Source organism: Megascapheus bottae, chromosome 2 (assembly GCF_031878675.1).
Source record: "Megascapheus bottae isolate mThoBot1 chromosome 2, mThoBot2.hap1, whole genome shotgun sequence".
Taxonomy (NCBI): Eukaryota; Metazoa; Chordata; class Mammalia; order Rodentia; family Geomyidae; genus Megascapheus; species Megascapheus bottae.
In genome coordinates, this window is record NC_143510.1 from 93,176,266 (window position 1) to 93,191,797 (window position 15,532).

General features: G+C 59.0%; 1 protein-coding gene across 1 annotated transcript in view; it reads right to left on the reverse strand.

The window, feature by feature from the left end:
• Positions 1-1,246: 1,246 nt before the first annotated feature.
• Scube1 (signal peptide, CUB domain and EGF like domain containing 1) overlaps positions 1,247-15,532 on the reverse strand; it is an 88,546-nt gene continuing 74,260 nt past the window's right edge. The window contains exons 12-23 of the mRNA XM_090354132.1: positions 12,440-12,559; positions 12,132-12,236; positions 11,374-11,496; positions 10,118-10,255; positions 9,420-9,623; positions 8,900-9,061; positions 7,624-7,791; positions 7,033-7,194; positions 6,032-6,229; positions 4,526-4,678; positions 4,102-4,181; positions 1,247-3,030 (exon numbers count right to left, since the gene is read on the reverse strand). Of these exons, the coding sequence (XP_090210258.1) occupies positions 2,878-3,030; positions 4,102-4,181; positions 4,526-4,678; positions 6,032-6,229; positions 7,033-7,194; positions 7,624-7,791; positions 8,900-9,061; positions 9,420-9,623; positions 10,118-10,255; positions 11,374-11,496; positions 12,132-12,236; positions 12,440-12,559 (1,766 nt within the window). The 3' untranslated portion in view covers positions 1,247-2,877. The remainder of the gene's footprint in view (positions 3,031-4,101; positions 4,182-4,525; positions 4,679-6,031; positions 6,230-7,032; positions 7,195-7,623; positions 7,792-8,899; positions 9,062-9,419; positions 9,624-10,117; positions 10,256-11,373; positions 11,497-12,131; positions 12,237-12,439; positions 12,560-15,532) is intronic.

Genomic DNA, 15,532 nt, shown 5'->3' on the forward strand with positions numbered 1-15,532 from the left:
AACGCTGGCCTTCTGCCTCGTGCCTAGGTATCTGTGGGTCCGCAGCTGCTGAAGTGTGGGAGGAGCGGGGCAAGACTGTTCCTGCTGGACCCTGGCCCACGTGCAATGGGGGGTAGAGGAGAGCTGGCTGGCTGATTGGGATGGTGCTGTGTGGGGGCCCTGAGTTCCTACTCAGGGGCAGCTCAGCCCACACACCCATTGATGGGGACTCGCCGGGCTGGGTGGAGAAAGCTGGTCAGACTCCTCTGAGTGATTCCATGAAGCCCTGTGCCAGGAGGTGCCAGGATGGGACAGCAAGGCTGTCCAGGCCCACTGTGTGTGAGCTCACTCCTGGCCCCTCGGACATCTTCTCCTGGGGGCCGGGTGCCCTGGCTTTCCATTTCCACGTTGCCAAGCTTTGCCAAAAAGAGCTGAGCTAAGTCTGAGGAACCTGGGGTACCACAGGCTCTTCCCAGCCCTTGCGCATGGCAAGCCTGGCCCCTGGGCTCGACAACCTGGCTGTTTTCTTCCAGCACCTGTGGTGGGGTATGACGCGGGTGTGTGGTGTGGGGGTGTGTGTGCTGTGCGTGGGTGTGGCACAGGGGTGTGGCAGCTGGAACTGGTGTGTGGTTTCTCTCTCCCATGCTCCATCCCTGCACTTCCGTCCTCAGCTTCCATCCATCTCTGGGCCTACACACAGACCCTGCCTGCCTGGACTTGGTTTCTGCTCTGGGTCCCCCTTGCTCTCCCCTGTGGAGCAGTGGATGGGTGCCTTGGCCCCACCCACATTCTGGATGACACGTCATTTATCACCAGTGGGGCTCCAGGCAACATCAGCCCCAAGAATGGCTGGGACCTGGAGCCCCTCCCATGGTGGGGCTGGGGTGCAGGCTTCTCATCCCCCTATCCTGGGGAGGAGGCGGGGCACTGGCGAACCTGGGTCACAGGCTTCCCAAGGCTACTTCAAGGGATGACGGCTCCCTCGGGGCTTGATACTGAGCGGGGCGAGGGGCTGCGCTGGCCCTGCTCATCCAGCCCGTCCTGTGCCCTGGGTGAACACCAGGGAGTCATGGCAGGCAGAGCTGGGAGCTCTTTCTTGTCCTCTTTGGTTTTTGAAAGGTTTAAAACAACAACAACAACAACAAACAAACCCTTAAGCTGTGGGGGCCTGTCTGGAAGAGATTGGCAGGGGAGTGGCGATGGAGCAGGGCGCCAGGCCAGGCCAGGCATGTGAGGGCAGCCACCCTCCCGCTGGAGAGCAGCTCGGAGAAGGACTGAGGCACCACGTGGAACTTTCCGGCCCCCACAATTCTGTGTCCATGTCCCAGGAGTCCCTTGTCATTCTTCCCTGCAGGGGAACTCGGATGAAGGCGGGCCTTCTTGGTCCCCCCAGACTTTGCTGCTGGAGCTTCTTCCAGGGGACGCTGGGCTCCCCTTCCTGTGGAAGACAGAGGAAAGGGGGTCTCTTTCTGGAAACAAGGACTGGCTTACTGTTCAGAGGCTCCGCCTGCCGCCTCCCACAATCTCCAGCTGGACTTGAGCAGGCGAAGGTGGGGGGTGCAGGGCTTTCACACGAGGGACGGCAGGGTGTAGTTCCTGGGTTCCAGCCCTTGGTGGCCTATGGGTGTGTCGTGTGGTCACCGGCCCTGAACGTCTTCAGTCCTCACGGGCCACGTGATTTTCTCGCTGCCCTCTTCCTGTCAGCTGTTGGGATCAGGGAGCGTGAAGTCATTTCCCATTCTCCAGCGTTCCTTGGAATTCTGACTGTCTGTCAACCTGACAGGTACAGAGCATTTCCTGGGTGCATCTTGGCCTTGCAAGCCCTGTACCCGGTTCTCAGCTGCCTCCCCGGTCAGGCGAGAGGCTATGTGGCTTGGCTTCCCCCCACTTGTCTTCTTTAAAGAGAGATCAGAAGCATGGAGGGGAGCCAGGCCTCTGGGCAATGCCGCCATCTCTGCTTTGGGCAGCCAGCTCTCCCTGATGGAGAGCAGGTGACTGCTTTGTGGCTGTACACCCTGTGCTCCTATGAGGAAGGCCTTACGTCCTGGTGGTCTGTGACACGGTGTAGACCCGCGGGCATCCCCACAGCATGGGGTCCTGGGCCCTTTCCAGGTGCGCGGCTGTGCAGCTGCCGGCGCAGGATGGGGCAGAGAGGATGCTGGGCTGAGTCCTGTTCTGGGTTAGTGATGGTTCTGAGGTGACCTGGACAGACCAGGCTCCAGCACAACATCCCAGGGGACGGGATCCACTCTGCACACGGGGTGTCCTGTGTGCCCTGGTCCCAGGCTACCTGCTTCCTCCACACAGACATTTAGGGGGCACAGCAGTGATTAATATTTACAGCTGCTGAAGAGCAATTTCCTAAAGTACCACCCACAAATATAAGTATATATATTATATATTTATATATATATATAGAAATTAATGTTCTATCAAGGGAAAGCACAAGCCCACAGTTTCCTGTCCTGAAAGCCCTAGGGCCCAGCTGTGTCCTGCGCCCTCAGACTCTGCCTCCCCCCATCCCAGCTTCCGGCCCGGCTTCCTGTGTGGGTGACAATGGCCACGCCTCCAGGGAACAGCATCAGGTTGGCCGGGCTCCCTCTCTTGAAACCTCAGGCCAGGGTGCAGACGACGGAGCCTGCTGCCCACACGGTGGGCACCGTGGTCTGGCCTGGCCTGCTACAGCTGCTCAGGAAGGGGCACTCTTGGGCCCACTGGACACAGAGAAGGACGGAAGGGCAAAGGCTGTGGGAAGCAATGTCTCCCACTGAGGTGGTGACCCGGGGGGCCTTCCACGCGCTGGCAGTGAGTGGTCCCGGCACGGCCTGCGGGTGCTGTGGTAGACGCAGGTCTCCGCTCCCCCCGGGTTCCGCCGTCCCTCACGGGGCAGCTCAGAGGCTATTTGTAGGGCCGCAGGAACCGGGATACTTTGGAGCGCAGCAGTTTGATGAAGGAGCGGGGAAACATCTCCTTAGACTCCTGGGCCGTGTACTTGAAGTAGTTCTGGGGGTGAGCCAGCACGTCAAAGAGGGCCTTGAGCAGCTTCTTGTCCTGTAAGGCACGGTGAGGCCCCAGGAAGGGTGAGGCCTGGGCCCTGTCACCCCTTCCTGCAAATGCCCAGGGGACAAGTGGGTGGGAGGAGTCTGTGTGGAAGAGGTTGGGTGGGTGGAGGCTTTCAGAGCCCCGATTTCCTCTTGGCCACAAATAGTCCTCTGGATTTAGCGGTATGATTGGTCTTTTGTGTAGTGCTGGGGATTAAACCCAGACATCCGCTAGGGAAGCGCTCTTCCACTGAGTTATAGCTCAGCCATGGGGCTGGTGGGAAGTAGTTTTTTAGCCCTAACTCTTGGAGTTCCAATAATATTTTATATATATATATATATATATGTTTGGTTCAAAATACAACACCACAACTCTTTGAAAACCAGAGAACAGCAAAGAACATAGGCTTTGCAGTCTGTAGCTTCAAGGCCATGGATCAGGGTTAGGCTGGGTCCCAGGGAGGCTGGAGGGATGGGGGGCCATCCCTTGGGGACAGAGGTGAGGAGAAGGTAATCAAGGGGTCCTTGAGTGAGCATGCAGTGAGCAGGGGCAGGGCAGGGTGGGACCTGCTGGCCTGTGTTCTTGGGACGGCATGTAGAGCTGAGGAGGTAGGAGGAACCTGAGGAGGGCCAGGAAGTGGGGAAGGCATACAACTTCAACCTGTCTGCCACGCCTGTGAGCTGCAGGGTGGAGTGGAGGGCTGTCTTTCAGACACTGTGGCTCTTTCAGCCCCAGGCTGGCTCTTGTACCCTAGGTTGGGGGCAGCTGCCCAAAGGTCGAGCTGGGTTTGTCTGTTCCAAGCTGATCCCAGGACGGGCCTCGCTTGGTGAGAGCTGGGGTCCTCACAGCTATGGCTGCGAGTGACAACAGCAGTGGCTGGACTCTAGGGATTTTAAGATGTCACCCCGTCAAATTGCCTCAGCCAGATGCTGGCCAAGGCCCCCAGCTGCCGGTCTACCGAAGGCCCCCTGCTCTCAGGGGACAATGCCTGGTCCCAGTCCCTCCTCCAGGGCTCAGGGCAAGAGCCAGGGTGGCCCAAGCCACACTCTCAGTCACAGAAGACACTTTCCACACACTCACCTTCAAGATTTCCTGGTGATTCTCTGAGGCGTAGAGACGCCCATCACGAACAATGTCCTCTATGAGTTGCTGGTAGTCCTCTGCAGGCAGGCAGGGAGAGGAAGGCCAGGGATGGAGACCTCCCTGCTCCAGCCTCTGTCCTCCCCAGCAACCTGACATGGCTGTGTGAGCTCTCCCCCCACCTGGGCCTCTGCACCTGGGGTTCCTTCTGCCCACTCTCCCCTCCTGGTGGCTTAGCTGCCTGGGCAGGAGCTCCCACCAGAGCCTCTGCCAAAGCCGTCTATGATCAGTCGGCATGCCCGCCCCCCTCACCACAGCCCCATGCCCTGTGGCCTGCCTCCCGCCCCTCGGGTTCCCCTGCACCTGTGCTCCAGAAGGGCAGCCCTGACTGGGTGCACGGCGGGCAGTGACCCGTGCGCCTTACCGTCGTAGGTGACGTAGGGAACTTGGAACCCTTTGCCGCTGTTGCCTTCGTTGGACTTGAACTGGATCCAGAGCTTGCGGGAGCGAGAGGTGAATGCGATGGGCCTCTCGTAGGTCTGGCAGGTCTCATAGGTGGTGACAGACGCCGGTGAGGCTGCGAGGACACGCCACAGCTGCCCCAGGCCCATGGCTCCTCACCGGCCCCTCCTGCCTCTGCCTGTCCACCTCCCATCCTCACCAGCGGCCTGGCTCCAAACCTGCAGCTCTCTGGTCTGTGGCTTCCTCTGTTCTCTGCCCTGAGCCCCAGCTCTGACTACCTGTCCTTGTGGGCCATTCCCAGGTCCCTTCCTCGAGGAAAGCCCTCCCGTTGGTCTCCTGGCTCCATGAATGGAGGCCAGGTGACCCCGAGGACCTGCCTTCCACAGGCCCTGGGAGGATCAGATGCTCTGAGTAATAATGTGTAGCCCAACTCAGCACACAGCACACATGACGCAGAGGAAGCGCTGGGCTTCCCTTCCCTCCTTCTGTCTGTATTCACCAACAGACAAGGCTCAGACCAGGAGTGCTTTTATCTATTATCATTATTATTATTATTTATTATTATTATTATTACTACTACTACTACTATGCTGCTCCTAGGGCTTAAACTCAGGACCTGTGCTTTTTTCTTCCCCCTGCAAGGCTAGCACACTGCTATGTGAGCCACAGCTCTATTTCCAGCTTTTTGATGTTGCTTTGTTTTTGTTTGTTTTTGAGATAAGAGTCTTACAGACTTTCCTGCCAGAGCTGGTTTCAAACTGTGATCCTTGGCGAGGAGTTTGGCCTAGTGGTGGAGTGCTTGCCTAGCATGCACGAAGACCGAGATTCAATTCCTCGGTGCCACATACACAGAAGAAGCCAGAAGTGGTGCTGTGGCTCAAGTGGCAGAATGCTAGCCTTGAGAAAGTCCAAGGACAGTGCTCAGGCCCTGAGCTCAAGCCCAGGACTGGAAAAAAAAAAGAGTATCAAACTGTGATCCTCAGCTCTTAGTCTCCTGAGTAGCCACGGGCGCCTGCCTTCAAGGTATCTTTTTTGTTCTGTGTGGACTCCTGGCCACCCTCTAATCTTTGGACTTGGGGCTTGCGCGCTTACTGCCTGTGCCCAGGGACATCCCAGCTCAACCCTGGGCTTCCTGTGGGCACTCAGCAATGGGGCTGGCTGGCCATTTGGGCACAGGCTTGTCTGCAGCCCTCTCTGAAGGCTGGCCCTCTCCTCACCATCCACCCAATGGGGCTCACAAGCTAAGAGTCTGGGGCTTGAGGCGGGGAGAGACGGGGGACCGCCTCCAGTAGGAGGTCACAGCCGAATGGCATGCACAGTGCCGCGGTGGGAGGCAGCTGGCTTGTGCCAGGACTGAGACCTGGTGAGATCTGATTCCCAGGATCTTTCTGCCTCCTGGGACCTCGGAGCCCCTGTCCCTGCCCCCCATTGTCTGTGGAGCTGTGCCAGGATGGAGGCCGGTACGTACCACTCTTCCTCATGACCAAGACATCGCCGCACTCGTCCTCGATGGGCAGGAAGATCTCGGGGACCACGATGAGGATCCTGCGCTTGGGGGGCGGTGCGATGTGCCACACACACTCGGCGTTGGCCGGGTAGTCGCCGGGGTAGTTGGGGGACTCGATGTAACCCATGTAGTCTCCAAGTTCGCCGCCGCAGTGCTGGTCTGTGGGCACCGTGGTCCAGGGGCCTGGTCAGACTCGGTGGGAGGGGTGTCCTGGCTGGCTGGCCCACAAGGGCACAGAAGGGACTGGCAGGTGCTCCCATCCCCTCCTCTGCCCAGCTTCTACCAGTGCGCCGGGGGCAGCCAGCCCAAACCTGCCCTGCCCTGCTAAGCTCCTAGGTCTACACCTGCTGGTTCTCCCACCTTGAGTGGCTTCTACTGGGCTGCTCTCCTGGCACAGCCCCTGCCACCCTCCTGTTTCTCTATGTCCACCTTGTCAGGCCCCCCCCCCCCCCGAGGGCCCGGCCCTCCCTACCCCTGTAGGCCATCTGCACCATCTGTGTCTAGCTTCCACTTCCTGTTGCTTCAGGGTCTCGGTGTGGCACCCACATGGTAGCCTTGGTGGCTTGTGCCTTGTGGAGCTTCAGGGCCAGCACCTGGTGGCTGTCCCATAGCTAGCTAGCCTCTGTGACACAGGGCCTGGCTTCTCTCCCTGGGACCCAGAAACTAGAGCAGGGCCTGGCCTGGGCTGTGGCTGGGATCAGGGGACCGAGGGACTGTGTGCAGTCACCCTGCTCGCAGTGCACAGGGGTGCGGGTCAGGGGCCAGGTGTAATCACACCACTCAGTGCACAGGGCTGTCCTTCCTTGCCCCTCGGCTCAAGATGACAGAGGATCCATTGACAGACGCGACCAGCGAGGCCCAGGGGCCCCTCTCAGCATGCTTGGTCAGGTTTAATGTTGTCCCCAAGCCTGACACCCCCCACCCCCACTCCCGGCTTCTCACCGGACTGAGAGGACACCTACTCTTGCAGTGTGTGACATTGGTAGAGCCGTCGAAGTCGGTGCTCGTGTTGCCTGGACAGGTGATGCAGTGGTTCTGGCCAAACTCGGGCTGGTAGGTGCCCACGGGGCAGCGGATACACCGGTGGGTGGTGGTGTTGTAGTGGTGGCCGGGGGAACAGTGCACTGCGGGGCAGGGGACACCGATGGGCAAGGGCAGTTCACAGCTTTCCCCACCCAGGTGGGAGGACAGAGGGATCACGCAGGAGGACGGGGAGCTCCTGGCAGGGCTCAGCCTGGAGAGGGCTGACCTGAGCAACCCGGGCCCATGCAGGGACCAGACCATCTGAGGGCAGCGGTGCGGTGACAGTGTGTCTGGTGGGGAAGGAAGTGGAGAGGGCGAGGCCAGGTGCTCCCTTCAAGATGGATGGGTGGGGGCCAGCGTGGAGCTGGAGTACGTACTGGCATTCTCCTCTCTCCTTTCCCACACCCAGACCCTGACTCCCTCCCCCTGGCCAGTGTCTGGAGGAGCTGGCAGCTTTCGCTGGTCTTGAGGCGCGGACGGCAGGTGTCGGGGAAGAGGGCCCTTAGGTGGATGGGGGGGGACCTCCTCACCTTTGGCCTCGCAGTCCTGGAAGGAGGTGCTGCCAGCGTGTTTGGTGAGCAGCCCCCCTCCACAGGAGAAGCAGCGGGTGCGCCCTGGCTCGGGCTGGTACGTGCCCACAGGGCAGGCCTGGCAGGGCTTGAAGCCATTGGCTGAGAAGAAGCCTGGGGAGCACTGGCCTGGAAGTGAGGGGTCACAGCTCAGGCAGGGGAGGGCACCTGGCCCTGCTCCCAGCCCTTGCTCTGCCTGGAAGAGTCAGCTGTGGTGAGGCCCTGCTGCTGAGCTGCAACGCTGCAATATGGGGCATCCGGCCAACAGGCTGGTGCCATCTTCCTTTCTTTCTATCTTCCACCAATCCTGGGACTTGAACTCAGGGCGTGGGCACTGTCCTTGGGCTTTTTTAAGGCTGGTTCTCTACCACTTGAGCCACAGCACCACTTCTGATGGCCTTTTCTGTGTATATGGTACTGGGGAAGCCAATTCAGGGCTTCATGCATGCTAGACAAGCATTCCACCACTTAGGGCCACGCTCCTGGACCTGCTGCTGCTTTCTGTTGCAGGGTGAAGGAAAAGACCCAGAATGGGTCTTTCAGAACCCAAGGGCTCTGGCAGGACGTAGAGAGGGGCCTGCAGGAAACCCAGCTCAGCACAAGGAGTTCTAGCATTCCAGCAGAAGGTGAGGAGTGGATTTGGGGCCCCTCAGACTCCAGGAGGCTCAGCTTCTCCCTCCCATGCCCACAGTGCACCCCTGCAGCCCCCATCCTCCGGGAGACCTCACTGCAGGAGGGGCCGTGGGCAGGGAGCAGCTAATGCCCTCAGAGACAGGGCTCAGGGATTCCCGGCTGATGGCACACTGACCCATGCTGCAGATGGCCCTGGGGACAGTAAATGGCAGAGTTCTTTGCAAGCCAGATTGTCCAAGGGGAATGGGGAGGGCGCACTAGGGAAGAGGTGAGGGGCTGGGCTAGAGCAGAGCTCCCCTCCAATAGGCCCTCCGGAGGCAAGCCACTCCCACCCCCAGCAGAGCTGGTCTGGTCCCCCACAAAGCCCTCCGTGTGGCCACACCCTGGTCTGTAAAGGAACGGCCTTTCCAAGCTGTGGATCACCATGACCAGCACGTGCAGGACAAAGGGCAGGCAGAGGCCGCAGTGCCCTGTGGTGGAGCCCTGGGTGGCTTTGGGAGAGGCAGAGCCTAAGACAAGGCCATGTTGTGTGACTGCATGCAGCCTCTGCCTTTGCTTGGAGGGCTCCTGTCTGTGCCCATCCCCGCCTGTCCCTCTCCCTTACCTCCACATTCAGATACGTTGCGGGCACCGGCCAGACCAAGCCCATGGCTGCTGGGGCACGGTGTGCAGCCGAGCTGACCTTCCATGTCCTGGTAGGTCCCTGATGGGCACGGCACGCACTGGCTTGGTTCCCCGCTGAAGGAGGTGCCGGGCCCACAGGCCACTGGGGAGGCAACGTGGAGGGCACAGAGTGATACGGGCTGCAAGCATCACCAGGCTCGCCCCTAGTAGGTGGCAGGGCCCTCGTGCTGGGGCTGCCCCAGCCCCATTCACACAGACAAGGGCAGTCTATGAGATCTCACCCTGGTCTCACGCCCCCCTGGCTTCTCCGTGTGCTCCCCAGAGCCCCCAGCCCTGCCCGGGCCTCTGCTCTCCTCTTTCTCGTTGCTCACATCGAGCGATGCACTCTGACCTCGTGGACTATTTAGAGCCAGTCCTGAGGGCAGGCACTGCAGCTCCTCTCCTCGGCTGCCCGTCTCCCGGGCACACTGCATCTATCTTGCCTGGCTGCACGGACTCACCACACTTGCCGTCCCGAAGCACCTGGCCTGGCCCACATGTCGCTGGTCCCTCCGGGGCCTTGGCTGGCCGCTGGGCCACCTCGTACTCAGTGCCCGAGATCCGGATGTAGAACTGCTGCCGGCTGATGGCCTTGCGCAGGGTTTTGACGGCGGCCTGTAGGCTCTGCTCTGCCTGCTTCCGCACACAGTCTGCCTCGCAGGTGTCTGCGGGAGTGGAGAGCAGCTCTCACCCCTCTCCTCGCTGGGGGTGGGGGAAGGACAGGGCCTCTGCTGGCCCTTTCCCCTCCCGCAGTCTCTCTGGTAGTGGTGGTGGGGTCTGTGTGCATGTCTGTATCCCATAGCTGAGAGTGCAGCCAGGCCCAGACAAACGGATATAACGACAGACAGCTGGCAGACTCTGTCCCAGTGCTCGGGTCACTGATAGCTAAGAGGAGACACTGGCATAAATACAAGCCAGCCTCACAAGTACCTTCTGGAAGCCAGAAAAGCCCACAGCCGGCCACTCTGGGGCTGTGTACACTTTCTCTGTAGCCCTCAGAAAGGCACGGAGGGCACGGGCCCTGGCTGTGTCGCATGGCTCTTCTCCTTCCCATGCCCTTTGGCTGCCTTCCTGGCTGGCCTTCCTGGCTGGCTTCTGCCTCTGGTGGCCGTGGCCTGCATGAGAGCCCCCGTGGCCCACTGGTGAAGCCGTCACCTACCCGAGGTCTGGTCCGTCTTCACCTCCACCTCAAACTCGGCCGTGATGTGGGACACCTCCTTGGAGGGGGACTGGCGGCCTCGTCGCCTCTTCCTGGAGGAGTCACACTTGAGCGTCACCAAAGTCACCTGGCAGTTGTCTGGATGAGGAAGGGAACACAGTGCAAAGGTGGCCGGGGCAGGGAGTGGGGCTGCCCACCCCGCCCAGAGGCTGCCCGCCACCGGCGCCTGGGGCAAATGCTCAGTCCCAGGCTTGTGGTGTTTTGGGAGGTCCTGGAAAGGTCAGGAGGAGGAGGAGGGGCCTAGATGACGGAAGGAGGCTGCGGGGAGAGGAGGCGCCAGCATGAAGGAAGGAGAGCGCCTCTGACGCGTATACACCTGGCTCCCAGTCCCATCCTTCCTCTGCTTCCTGCCTGCCATGAGGTGACCAGCCTCCCCTCCACATCACCAGGACAGTCTTCCTCTGCACTGGCCCAGAGGACATGTGAAACGGAGCCACAGTCCTCCTCCCTCCCCTTGGGCTGTGTATGTCAGGTATTGTGTTATGGTGCTGAGAAAAGCCCTGAGCACAGCTCCCAGTGTAAAGAATCCCCCAGACCAGCTGTCTATGGAGCAAGTGGGGACATGGAGGCCAAGAGAGCCAGGGCCGGGCTGGAGGACACCGAGGCTGATTTCCCCAGGGCTGTCAGGCCCCAGGCCCTGCCCTCTGAGCCTCACACCTCTGCCTGTGGAGGGTCGTGCACCTGACCACTGAGGGGGCCTGCTGGGGACACTCCTTGGGGACCTCTTACTTTTTAGTAGGCCCGCAGAGTGCTGGGACGCTCGCCAGCTTTGAGAGGGGCGCACATGGAGTCACAGCTGGAAAGCCCCTCCTGGCCTCCTCACCAAGCTTGTGCCCGGCCAACCCTTCCCCTGTAACCCTGTAACCCTCCCCTCAGGACTCCAGGCACGTGGAAAGCCCTGGCTGGCTCAGGGGTTCCTTTGAACTCTGGCTGCTGCAGAGACCATGCCCCTAGGGGACGCGAGGACCGCACAGGCCGCCTTCTCCAGGACTCAGGCCACTGACTACAGCACCCAGGTGGGGCTGGCTCCTTAGAAGGCCATAGTGATGGGACACAGAAAGACCACTATTCTTGGAAACCCAGGCTGCTCCTGCCAGGTCTACAGACTCCCTCATTGTCCCCCTCTGCCCCTGCAAGTGGGAGTCTGCCCACTTACTCAGCAGTCCAGGCCCTGGATGGCCAGTCTGAGGACTCACCCAGCAGTGGCTGACTCTGACCCTGGGTCTCCTTGGCTCGCTCCCGGCTGCGGGGCCGGAGCTGGCACCTTGCATCTCTGATCTTGAAGCGGGCCTTCTGCTTGATGGGAGCGCTGGGGGCATCTGGGGAAAACCAAAACTCCCAGCTGGTGGCCTCACCTGTGGGCAGTGAGGTGGGGGGGGCAGGGACTTCCAGGGAGTCTGGGGCTGGGGCTGGGTGTGGACAGCCCTCCAGGATGGAGGAACCTCCCTGCCCTATTTCTTTCTCCCCAGACAGGACCTGAAAAATGTGCCCACATGGACAAGAGGGTCAGATGCAAGGCCAGGGCCACCCAGGCCGAAGTCTCTGTAGGCAGAGAGGGCGTTGAGGGCCAGACACACAGAACTGCAGGTTCCCTCACAATCCAGCCCGCTGGCACAGAGCCCGTCCTGTATGCAGAGTGCACAGGAAGGGACCCAGTGCTCACGGGAAGGTCTGTCTTGAAGGGTGGGGCCTGGGCCCTGCCTGGGCATGGCTCAAGGGCAGCAGTGCCACACAGATGGGATACTCTGCTGAAAGCAGAGCCTGAGTACAATGGACCACAGTGTGAAGCAGGGTCCCTGAGCCAGAGTGGCTCTGCTATGGCTCTCTGTCCCTGGGCTGGGGGCTCAGCCTTAGCCTGCTGGCTTTAGGGCCCTGGCCCTGCCTTGTCTCCAGTGCTCTAGGCCAGGCTGGCTGCAGTCTTAGTGTGTGACACCCAGACAGGCCCAGTGGTTACCTGAGCAGCCAGGCCCCATGCCAGAGATGGTGCCATTGCGCTTTGGCTGCGTCTTGCCCTGGAGACCTGGAACGCCGCAACTCAGGACATAGCTGTTCTCTGCATCTGTAAAGAGGTCGGTGGGGCGGGGGGGGGGGGGGGAGGGGAGAGCACCTGTGAGTCTGTCCTCCACCCGGGTCCCATGCTGTCCATGAGTCCTCCCTCTGCTTGGGCTGCCATCTCCCAGAGGACAGCATGAAGCAGGGCCTGAGCCCCAGGGAAGGGGCCCCACCCACCCGCCCTGTTTTGCCCCAACAGTCTGGGGTTACCTGGCACAAACAGGGTATGTGCTGGGCAGGACAGGAAGCAGCTCTCCACGCCTCCTGCCTTGGTGCACACCAGCTGGGCCTGGGCAGAGGCCTGGGCCCGAGAAAGGCACTTGCCCATCTCTGAAGGGAACAAAGACAGGCCTGAGAGAAGCCAAAGGAGGGGGGTGCGGGGGGGGGTAGGAAGGGGCTCGGCCATGGCAGAGTCCACACACATCTGTGCACGAGGAATACGTGGGCCCAGACAGCTGCTCTACCCAGAGAGCAGAGCTGAACCCTCCTAGCAGGAGGCTGTGGGCATCTGAGGAAATCAAGGCTACAGATGACCGAGGCCTTCCACGGGGTGGGAGGAGGGGGTGGAGCAGCCCCTGACCCCAGTAGATGGTAAAGATGGTAAAGAGGACAGGTAAAGCTCTCATTCTCCTAGGAGAAGACGTGCCAGAACTCACCTGCAGATGTCTGATCGCTGAGTGATGGCTCTGAAAGCCAGCTTACAGAACAACTCACATTCTCAGTCAGTCAACAGACAGCCACTCTAGTGACCTGGCCACCAGGCTTGGTGGAATCACTTCTCAGCAGCCAGGACAAACCACACTTGCAGAAACAGTCATCCCAAACTGCCTCTGAAGAGCATCGGAGCTTTGCTTCCTACACGAGCAGGCAGGGATCCAGCTCTCCCTTCTAAGCAATGCACATGGCTTTCTGGTCTCAGGTATAGATTGGAATCTGCCCCAGGAACTTTCAGAAAATTCAAATTCCCTAGCGTCTAGCGCCTGCACTGGTGTGCTCACCCATGCTCTTAGCGTCCCACGCGCCTGGGTATCCATTGCTGAGCTCACTTCACTGCCAGGGTCTTGGATGAGAGAGGAAAAGATCAAAAGCAGCAGATGACAGGGGGAGGGGCATTTAAATACCTAGCGGAGCATAATTTTCAGCCATAAGAAAACTCTAAAAATAGGAAAAGTTGCAGCTAGAAGTCTTTTCCTTAAGAAAAAAAAAACTGGATGAAGATTTAAACAAGTGTAAGCAAAGTAAATATGATTTCATTGTTGACTTCAAGTGTAGCAAACAATATTTCTGAGCAGCCCCAAAGCCAAAATACAGGGATTCTGATCCTTTCTGGAAAGAACTTGAAACTGAGGATTTAGTAGAAAAGATAAATTGTAATGGGAAATTGTCAACTTGAATTACCTTCAACATGAAACTGGGAAAGCAAATAATCTGGAAACAAGTACACAAACATCCTCCCCCTGCTCCAGATGAAAACATCTGGCTCCTAAATACTATAGGACCCACAGCCCAGTGTCCACAGAGAACACTGTGGGCAGGTGAGGAGTGGACTAGCTGGACCTCTGCATCCCCAGGGGAATGGTCAGCTGGAGACAGGCCACCATACAGCTTTGTTCACATGAGGCTTCCTGCAGGGTGCCAGGGCTCTGATTGCCCTTTCCCCAGCCCATTGCTCAGGCTGTGTTTGCGGCTGGAATCTGCCATCCTCTCTCTTAAAGAGCAGCCTGGCTTCTACCCACTATAAGAAATGAGAAGGGGGTGAAGGCTGGGTATGGTGGCACACCACAGTAATCCCAGCTACTTAGGAGAAGGAAGGTGGATGGCAGCCCAAGGCTGGCTCCTGAGAGAAAAGATTCTATCCGAAAAATAACAAAAGTGTTTGGGCCACGAATTTGGCCTGGTGGTAGAGTGCTTGCCTAGCATCCTCAAAGACCCGGGTTCGATTCCTTGCTATTACATACATACAAAAAAAGCTGGAAGTGGTGCTGAGGCTCAAGTGGTAGAGCTCTAGCCTCGAGAAAGCCCAAGGACAGTGCTCAGGCCCTGAGCTCAAGCCCAGGACTGGCAAAATAAAAATAACTAAAGTGAAAAGTGCCAAGGGAGTGACTCTCAATTCACTAGAATGCCTGTCTAGAGTGTAATTACACACACTCTCATTGCCACCACCACCAAATGTTCTGGCCACGCTGAGCCACCCCGTGGGACTGGAGGGAGAAAAGGCGCTGCCCTTGCACTATGCAAACCCTTTGTCCCCAGCTATCATGCCCAGCCTCTGAAAATCACCACCAGGGCCCTGGCTGGCCAGGAAGGGAAGTTCAGACCAGAGTCCAGCAGGTCAGCATTCACTCCAGGACCACAGGGGAGGTTCACAGGGGAAGGAATCCAAGTGGGAAGGAGAAAAAGAGAGGAAAGAAGTTTTTTTTTTTCTGCCAGTCCTGGGCTTGAGCTCAGGGCCTGAGCACTGTCCTTGGACTTTCTCAAGGCTAGAGCTCTACCACTTGAGCCTCAGCACCACTTCCAGCTTTTTTCTATGTATGTGGTACCGAGGAATCAAACCTGGGTCTTCGTGCATGCAAGGCAAGCATTCTACCGCTAGGCCAAACTCCCAGCCCCGAAGTCTGGGTTTTATGCATGTGGGTGAGGGGCTGGGTGAACACTGTGGGGAGCTGAGTTTGAGAGGAGTCATGTGTTAGCATGTGTGAGAGCACGTGTAAGCACACGTGTGTGCTCAAGCATGTGAGAGGTCAGGGGCGAGGGCATGTCAGGTGACTGCAGGGACTGGGCCAGGTAAGCTGGGGGGGCTGTGATCCCAGGCCTGGGGCCCTGTGCCTGGCTCTGGGCTCCTGGGCCCTCTGCTGGAAGACTCCTGCCCCCTTTCTCTGGGACTAAGAATCCTGCACATGCAGTATGCCTACCTACCCCGACTAGAACTGCCCAAACACTACACTCAGGATGGTTATTTTTAGAGTCTCCACAGAATCCTCTTTACACATGATTCAGATTACAGCCGACAGAGTCCTAACATACCTCCATCAGCCAGGATTCCAGGGCGAATCCCTGGGGCCATGCTTCCCCAGCGTCAGCAGAGCCCCTGGCCAGGAGCCCAGGGAGAGTCCAGGCTGAGCATTCCCAGACCCCTTGCCAGCGCTGCCTCTCCCTGCCTGCCCCGGGCCTTGCTTAGAGAGCCAAGAAGTCTTCAGATCTTGAGGCTTTTCCTTTCAGGCAGACCCAGATGTTTTCTACTCCTCGTTAACGGAGCGTGTGTCTGGTTATTTTCTTCTGGTCCTCACACTGAACATGTCTCCT